Source organism: Grammomys surdaster, unplaced genomic scaffold (assembly GCF_004785775.1).
Source record: "Grammomys surdaster isolate TR1022 unplaced genomic scaffold, NIH_TR_1.0 194, whole genome shotgun sequence".
NCBI lineage: Eukaryota > Metazoa > Chordata > Mammalia > Rodentia > Muridae > Grammomys > Grammomys surdaster.
Window position 1 is genome coordinate 11,758,526 of NW_021604639.1, and position 9,484 is coordinate 11,768,009.

General features: G+C 48.2%; 1 protein-coding gene across 1 annotated transcript in view; it reads left to right on the forward strand.

Moving 5' to 3' along the window:
- The first annotated feature begins 2,816 nt into the window (after positions 1 to 2,816).
- Positions 2,817 to 9,484, forward strand: part of Pfkfb3 (6-phosphofructo-2-kinase/fructose-2,6-biphosphatase 3) — an 81,632-nt gene continuing 74,964 nt past the window's right edge. Inside the window, exon 1 of the mRNA XM_028769818.1 lies at positions 2,817 to 2,912. Within this exon, the coding sequence (XP_028625651.1) occupies positions 2,897 to 2,912 (16 nt within the window). The 5' untranslated portion in view covers positions 2,817 to 2,896. The remainder of the gene's footprint in view (positions 2,913 to 9,484) is intronic.

Genomic DNA, 9,484 nt, shown 5'->3' on the forward strand with positions numbered 1-9,484 from the left:
AGAAATGCTTTAGGGGTTGAGAGTATACGAAGACTTGGATTCAAGTCTCAGCTCTGCATAAGCTGATCTTGGTGGTGTACTGCTGTTAGTTTGAGGCCAGTCTGATCTGCATAGTGATTCCAGGCCAGCCAAGGCTACATAGTGAGACCCCATTAAAAAAACAAAAAAACAAAACAAAACAAAAAAACCCCAAACAACAAAAAGATGTGTAAGTGACTCTGCACTTAGCCCTAAATGAGATGGATGTCTGTATCATGCTCCTCTCCCCAAGGCTCAGGGATTTCTTCAAAAGAGTGGGGGGAAGACTGTAAGAGCCAGAAGTGGTGGATGACTTCAGGTAAACAGCATCTTCCACACACAACAACAGGACTGGTGAACGTATGAATTCACAGAGATAGACAGCACACACAAGACCTGCAAGAGTTCCATTAAATCCTAGCTCAGAGGAGGAGAAGTGAGCACAAAGCCCCACCCCTAGCCAAGATGCTATTTGAGATTGGTGGACAGCAGCTGGGAGAGGGGCCGTCTGTTTTCTTCAAAGCTGTGATGCTGGCTGTGTGGAAGGAATGGAGGGAGGAAAAAGAAAGGGGGAAATTATGTAATTGTATTTAAATTTTAAAAATTAAAAATATTTGGCTCTAATATCCAGTAAAATTAAATGTTTTAAGGTCCTCGTTCAAGAAGTAAAGATGGTGGGCATATTTGGGGTGCATGTTTAATTTAAAGTAATGGAGCCTATGTTCAAAAGCAGAACGTGGGAGCTGGAGAGATGGCTCAGTGTTTCAGAGCATTGCTGCTCTTCTAGTGGACCCAGGGTTGATTCCCAGCACCCACATGGTAGAGCACAGTAACTCTAGTGCTGGGATCAGATGCCCTCTTCTGGTCTCCAAGGGCAGCAAGCAGATACATGGTGCACAGACATACATGACACAACCACATTAAATAAAGAAGTAAGTAAGTAAATGAACTCTTTTTTTTAAAGCGTCAAATGGCAGCAGGAACATTTTGGGGACATAAAGGCAGCAAATAGTAAAGCCTTTGGTTGTGCACAGCTTCCATAAAAGATTTAGTTGGAAAAAATAGTACAAGACACTTTGAAGGTACATTGTTATAAGAATTTGACTCTGATTCACTCAGCTAACCATTCAGTGAGATGTTACCTCAGGCCAGTACCTCCTTCTCTGTGGCATTGTCTTACTTCAAAATGAAGGATGGTGTTTGGACTAGTGTCCATAAAACATAACAGACTACAACAATGATTGTAACTATAAAAAGAAGAAAGAAAGGACACCCCTCCCCCACACTCAGTCCACTCCCACCCTCACCCAGCCTAGTGGAATTTCCAGCTCACCTGGACCGGATTGTTCACTGCGTGGAGAGGCAGCCTCTTGTCATTTGAATGGATGTTTTAAATACTAGGCGGTCAGGTGACTCTTCGTTTCTTCAGAGCACAACATAAAAATAACACTTTCCTTCAAGGCAAAGTGGTAACAGAAAGAACAAGAGTTCAGTGCCACTTCTACTAGAAAATTCAAAGCCAGCCAGGACACATGAGACCCTATCTCAAAGAAACAAAAACAGAAATAGAAAGGGAGAGAGGGGGCTAGAGAGATGGCTCAGTGGTTAAGAGCACTGAGTGCTCCTCTTCCAGAGGTCCTGAGTTCAATTCCCAGCAACCACATGGTGGCTCACAACCATCTGTAATGGGAACTGATCCCTCTTCTGGTGTGTCTGAAGACAGCTACAGTGTACTCACATAAATAAAAATAAATAAACTTAAAACAAAAAAGAAAGGGAGGGAGAAGGGAGGAGGGAGGAAAGAAATGGGAGGAAGAAATGAGAGGAAAGGGGGAAAAGGGAAAGAAAAAGTATATATACCACACCATCTAACAGAAAATTAATTTTATGAAGTGGAGTGTCTCACAGTATGGTCTTGAACTCCTGGGCACAAGCAATCCCCAGCTTTCTGTGTGCCAACTAAGGCAGCCCAGCCTAGAAGAAGCAGTGGACCTGCCTCCAACCTTCAAGTACTGGGATTAATTGCCAGCCTGATGACTACACCTTACTGGCTTGGTTAGTCAGTGAAAGCCTTAATGAACTTAAGAGAGAAGCCTGCTTTGGGACGGTTGGGTCAGCCAACTATTCAGGCGTTTGCCTTGTCGGTCTCACAGAGGCAGAATGTACTGAATAAAGGTACCTCCTCCTTCTTGTTCCCTAAGCAACACTTTCTCCTGACAGATTATCAAACTGTGGGTGAGGAACTGTTTCAGACTCTGGAGAAACAAGTCATCCATCCATTCCTGTGATCTTACAGATGAACATTTCTATCAGATGTGCAGCGTGTAGGTGCTGGGGGCTGGACCCTGGAGCAGTAAAGGTGACGAATACTGTCAAACTTGGGTTTTTCTAGGCTGTTCTCTCAGCCTTTATTTAGTGTCTATACAAGTCAATCTGCTATTTGAACGTCCTGACTTCTTTAAGGCAAAAAAATAAAATCCCTTCAAGTCCCTTCCTTCACCACACACAGCCCGAAGGAACTGATTGATGAGTTCATTTCCATCTCCTTCCAGGTAGCTGTCCTCCATGCTTGGCCTCTGCACAGACAGGCAGCACCTCCAGGACTCTAGGCTCACGGCGGGACCAGGTCGCCCACCCCGGCCTCCGGGTCGCCGCCCGCAGGCGCCCAGAGCTCACGGGTGACGCGACTCCTGCGCTTCCTGCTCCGCCGCGGAGCCTCCTCCGCGCCGTGACGTGCCAAGCTGTGACCAAATATGTCCCTTTCCCCTCCCTCGCCGGCCCCATCGCCCGCAGGCCGCCCCGAGCCTCGGGGCTGCCACTTGGACGTCCGCCTGCCTGTGTGTTGCGGGCCAGCCCCCCGCGTAGCGTCCTCGGAGCGATGCCCTTCAGGAAAGGTAGGGTGTCCCGGGGGTCTCCCCGTGTGCGGAGACCCTGGTCCCCTCGGGGTTCCGCCTTGCCTCCTCCCGCCCAGCACTGGCCATCCTGCCGCGCGTTACGCCCCTTCGCTCTGCCCTCCAGCCTTTGCACGGTCCCCGGCAGCCTAGTAGTGTCCGCGGCTACACCACGTGGATGGGAAACCCCGGCTGGGCTGGGAGACGGAGAGCTCAGCGCTAGTCGCCGTACTTCTAGCGAACCCCAGGATCCTATTGCGTCCCAGTCCCGGAATGCAGAGGGAACGCCGAGCCGACGATCTTGGGACTTCTTTCTGGGGAAACTTGTGTCATTCTGATGTCCAGACCTCGGCAGCCTGAGGCAGCCAGGACAGAGACTGCAGAGGGGAGGAGGCCGTGTCGCGCGTGTCAGGCAGATCTTATGCTAGCTCTGCCTCTGCATTGTCATCCTGGGGAAGTCATTTTTACCCCGCACTTTTCAGTTTCCTGCTCAGCAAAATGGGCACAGGAAGACAGCCGGCTGTGGGAGGACCGGCAGGGCGTTTAAAGAAGCAAACTGGTGCCCCTGGGGTCAGCCTGGCACAACAACACGCAGTGCCCGTCTAGGCTTAGCAGGCTCTGCCCACGGCCACTGCTGCATCTAAGCTCATTCACTTTGGCATTCGGCCCTACAGGCCAGTAGATTCCCATGGCTCCCTGCGGGGGTCACCAGAGTATTTGGTCCCATTTTAGAGGCAGGGTTATGGAGCTGGGACTCTCCAAATCACTGCTTGGAGCTGGGCTGGACTCCATGCGGTGATGCTCAGGCCAAAGCCTTGGAATGAGTGGGAGAGGCAGAAGTGGAAAGTGACCCGGGAAACTTTCAAACCTGAACTATCTGATCTCTGCCTTTTCGTTTGTGTTAAGAGTAACTTCACGAGAAAGATCCAAGGCTCAGAAGGGCTCGGTGGCTGGCGTGTGCTTGTAATCCCAGAACTTCGGCAGGTGGGAGAGAGATGGGGGCGGGAAGATCAGAAGTTTAAGGCCTTCCTAAACTTCAAAGCAAGTGGGAGGCCCCCTGGACTACTTGACATCTTGCTCTAGACAAACAAAAACTGCCTAAAGCTCTCCCTTGGGGACCTACGGACTTGTGGGTAGATTGAAAGAAAGCGTGACTATCCAGGTGCCGTGGCTCTCCCAACTGCCTCCACCCAGCGTTCCTGCCGAGCTTCTCTTTCATAATTCAGGTGAATGGGCAGGTTATTTCTGTGGTTGCTGGGAGGCTAGAGTGGCCTTTGTCCCTCACAAGCACGGAGTGCTAAGGTACCAGTCCTAGCTCCGGGCTGTGAAGAGGACTGGTTGACACTCCTATGTTGCTGGAGATATGGGGGGCTGGGGGGGGGGCTTCGGGTAAAAGAACTGGGCTGAGCAGGGCTGATAACTTCTCTCAGCTGGTGATGGGTAAGCCCACAGCCACTGTCCTCAGGGTCTCTGTTGACCCATGCATACTGTGGCCACTTTGTCCCTGGAGTGCCTTTCTTGAGGGTGTCAGAGTCCTCATCTCACCCCATTAACTGCACAGTGAAGTCATTGATCCAGTGATCACCGAGTCTCTCTGTCCCCCACTTCCCCTATCTCTCCCTCCTCCTCCCCTTCCCCTACCTCTCCCTCCTCTTCCTCTCCCCTTCCCCCTCCACCTGCCTCTCTCTTCCCCTCTCTCCCCTCCCCTCTCCCCACTTCCTTTCTCTTCCTCTCCCCCCTTTCTCTCCCTCTCCCCCTCTCCCTACCTCTCCCTGTTAAATTTATGATCTTGCAGTCTCTGGTGAGCAAATTGAAATAAGGCAAAGATGTCTGTTAGCCATACCAGTGTTTAGGGGATAGCTTTACTAATTAAGGCCTGAAATAATTAGGCTGTTCAATTAGGGATTTTTTGGGGGGATGAGTTGAGACAGGGTCTCCTTATATAGTCCTGACTGGCCAGGAACTCAATATGTAGACCAGGCTGGCATCAAACTCACAGACATCTACCTGTTTCTGCTTCCCAAGTGCTGAGATTAAAGGTGTGTGCCACCATACCTGACTCTCAATTATTTTTGAATAAGGTTTTGCCTCATTGCTTGCTGTGGTGACACATTCTCATTATGCTAGCTAGCACTTGGGAGGTAGATGCAGGATGTTCAGGAATTCAAAACTTTAAAGATAGGATAGCATATAGCTCAAGCTGGCCTCACACTGGATACACATCAGAAGCTGGCCTTGAACTCCCAATCCTCCCATTTCCCAAGTCCTAGGATTGCAGGCATGCACCTTTATCCCAGCAAGTAGTTTATTTTTTTTAAAGAATTAACTTATTTCATGCATTATTAAATGATAAAGATTATGTTTGCCCACCAAGTTAGGCTCTACTTTTGTTCCTTGTTTTAATCTGAAGAAGCATTGCCGAATGTGAGGAAAGTATCACTTTTCTATCCCATGGTTACTTTCTGAAGGTCCCAGTTTGTGAGAAACTGCTCGGAGGCCATGCTGTCTTGATCTCCAGATGCTCTGATTTGAGTCAAGGTATAGACTCTGGAGGGCTCTGAGTCTGAGGTGGAACTTCCTTGCCTGTTAAGTTGTTAATTAACTTCTCTCTTTCTCTCTCTCTCTCTCTCTCTCTCTCTTTCTTTCTTTCTTTCTTTCTTTCTTCCCTCATTTTGTGTGTGTGTGTGTGTGTGTGTGTACATATACACCATGGCACACATGTAGAAGATTTCAGGAATCAGTTCTTCCTTTCTACTATGTGGGTCCTGGGGGCTGAACTCGGGTTATCAGGTATCAAGTCTGGCTGCAAACATCTTTACCCACTGAGCCATCTCACTGCTGTTGAATTGTAAACCCTTAGCAGTAACTCAGCAAAGTAAGAATTGCTGGGACCTGTGGTGTGATTTGTGTAGGTGTCCTGAATAACTGTGCTCTGAAACTGCCTGCAGGTGACATGGGCAGTTATGAAAGGGCCCACCCACTCCATCCCATCTCAACCCTGGGTACAGGTAGGAGAAGCATATGTGTACACGTGGATCTATGTTATTTTTTTTAATTTTGAGCCTTTGAACATATTAACTATTCATAGTATAATTAAAAATAGTATGAAAGATGGGTGGTGGCACATATCTTTGATCCCAGCACCTGGGAGACAGAGACAGGTAGATCACTATAAGTTTGAGGCCAGCCTGGTCTACAGAATAAGTTCCAGGACAGTCAAGGATACACAGAGAAACCCTGTCTCCAAAAACTAAAAATCAACAAACAACCCAACTACAACAAAAATACTGCCAACAACAGAAACATCATTTCTGTTTTCCACCTCAAACCAAGTGTAATCAGGTAGAGGAGGCTTCTTCAGTGGGCCAGGTGGAGCAGACTTTCTTAGTGAGTCAAAGGTCAGAAAGGGATGGTTGCTAGGCTCATCCTTTGATATAGTTCTATGTATTTAATATTTAATTACTTATTATTACTGTGTGCTCATGAGTGTGAGTGCATATGAAGGTCAGAGGACCATCGTGAAGTCGATTCTCCTCCCGTGGGTTCCAGGTCACTAGCTCAGGTCTTCAAGCTTGTGTGGTAAGTTACCTGTTGAGCCATTTTCTCAGCCCTCTTTTTATGTCTTGACAATTACTCAGAAGGTCTGAGACCAGCACTGTCAGGGGTTTGACAGAAACATGTCTCAGGCAAGCTGAGAAGAGAGCCTTCTGTGGAAGATTGGGTAGGACACAGGAAAACCCCAGTGGCTAGTGAGAATGCTGTGTATTCTTAGGCCCACGATGCTGAGGGCCAGAGTAGCTGTCTGACTGAAGTCCTGAGCTCTCATGGATACAAGGAGGATGCTGTGAGGCCCCCTCTTCCTTTCTCTCTGTTCTGATAGCTCTGGAGCCAGGAGCCTGATGATACTGTCCACACAGGTCAACCTGCCTGGCTACAGTGCAAGGTAGATTTGCCCTGTGACAGACAGTGGGTTTGTTGGGATCACAGATATCAACCTTGGGTGCCTCACCTGCAGGGGGCACTCAATAACATCTCCTGAATTTCATTAGGGCAAAGTTGAGTGACTGTATGCCAAGTCATCCATTCCCCTTTGAAACGGTGTGCCAACACTTTCCAGATACTAGGTAAACAGATAGTCATAGGGTTCCCTCCCGGGTGTTCACCTCCTATGTTATCCAACAAGTGCCAGGAGTAGAAGGTCAGAGGTGGCATGGGGTGGTGAATCTGACTGCTGGCAGGGTTCATACAGAGCCTACACTAGGCTCTGGGTCCAGTCTCCATCACTGTATAAATGTGTGTGGTGGTACACACCTTAATCCCAGCACTGGAGAAGTGGAGGCATTGTACAAGTTCATCCTTGCCTACATAGCAAGTTCAAGGCCTACCTGAGACCCCATTGAAGGAAGAGGAGGAGGAAAAAGAGGAGGAGGAAGAGAGGAGGAAGAGGAAGGGGAGGACTCTGAACCCAAACTAAGGTGTGTGGTAAGACATGTCTATAATCTCAATACTCAGGAGGCTGAGGCTGGCAAATCTGTGAACTCAAAGCCAGCCTGGTTACATAGTAAGACCGTGTCTCATGAAATCAAAACCATGTGCATGGTGGTGCAGTCCTACAATTCTGACCCTTGGGAGGCAGAAGCAGGATTTCAGGGAGTTTGAGGCCAGCCTTGATTACATGAGACCCTGCCTCAAAACAACCAGCCAGACAACCAAACAACCTAGCAACACTCTTCTGTCTTTCTCTGGTCTCTTTAATAGGAGCTCTAATGTTGTTTTTAGAACATCAAAGAGAAGCCTTAATAGAGAGCTAGTTCTGAGTTTTTGTTTTTTAAGTATAAAAGCCCCTCTACCCTCTTCCTATCCCTGTTAAATAAACTAGATTATGGATGGAGATAGATGAGGCCTGACCAGCTGTGATGGATGAAGGCATAGTCTCTCTGCATTTGGTGTTGTGGTGATAGTAAGGGACCTCCCACCTTTCTGATGCAGACCCCAGTGGTGTGGCATTTTATAATATGGTTGGAGGGAGCAGCGAAGGGCCATATCACCTCATACACTCTGAGGCACGGCAAAACATGACAGTCAGGACAAGCAGGATGCCAACATCAGCTAGGCATCTTGTCTCCCGACTGGTCTCCAGGGTGATTGCTTGTGGCTGTAGTGAGGGAAGACTTTTGGTCCTAGGACTGACCAAGAAGCAGGACTGTAGAAACTGGTTTTGAGATTGGCTCAAATAAGAGAAGTTAGGAAACATGCAATTTGAGAGAACAAAAAGGGGGACAGGAAGCGTGTCAGTTAGACACAGGAAGTCACGAAAGCCATGGTTGCGACTGGAAGGTGCTGTGGAGGGACGTTGAGGTGGCACTTCTGCAAGAACATGACGCCTTAATGACTGGACCTTCCGGGATGCAGAGGGTCGTTTCACATGCAAAAAGCTCTGGGCTCTGGGGTTCCACCCTCAGCACCACAGAGGAGAAACAGGGGGAGGGAGAAAAATGTCAGAACCTCACAGGTGTGAGTATGGGCTTAGCCTAAAGCCTGGGTTCTTGACTAAATTTCTGAGTTTCCTTTCAGGCCTAGTGTCTTCCAACAGTAGGATTTTAAGTGTTCTTGGATGAGTTCACCGTCAGAAGAGACAACAACTAGCAGGCCAATGTTTCAATAGTAATGATGGGCTGGCTGGGGAAGTAGCTCACATAGTGGGAAGACACTTCCCCACTATGCCTGTGACTGGGGTTAGATTCCTCAGCATCACAAAAACAAGACAGAAATGTTGGATACAGCAGCTCATACCTGTAATATCCACCACACAATAGACAGCAACTGGGGGATTGCTGAAGAGTTTGAGGCCAATGAGAGCTAATTAGTGAGATTCAAGGCCAGCATCAGCTACAGCGTGAGATTCTGCCAAAGCAAAACAAAACAAATAACAACTAAATGAAAACAAAACCCAGGGCCATGTACATAGCTAGTGAGTAAAGGTCTTTAGCACAAGTCTGGTAGCCTGACTTTGATCTCTAAAACCCATGTAAGTAGGTGGAAAGAGAAAAATGACTTTGGAAAATTGTCTAATCTCCATACTCATGCCACACATATATATTACACACACACACACACACACACACACACACACACAATTAGTTAAGGGCTGGAGAATGACTGGGTCGTTAATAGCATTTATTCCTCTTGCAGGGAGGACTTATGTTCAGCTCCGAGCACCTATACTGAAATTCTAGTTCCAGGAGGAATCTGATGCCCTCTCCTGGCTTCTGTGGGTTCCTGCACATAAATGCACACAGGCAAGCAGCTGAGTAAATCAATCCTCTTACAGATTAGAACTGTTCTAGATGTGGTGATTGCAGGGAGGCAGAGACAGGCAGATCTCTGGGTTAAGGCCAGCCCGGTCTACACAGTGAGCTCATGGACAGCCAGGGCTCCAGGGCTCCAGGGCTCCAGAGAGACTTTGTCTTAAAAATGAACTCTGAAGGAAGAAGGGGAGGAGGAGGAGCAGAAGGAGGGAGGAGAAGGAGGAATTATAGGAGGAGGAGAAAGAGGAGAAGGGAAAAAGGAGAAGG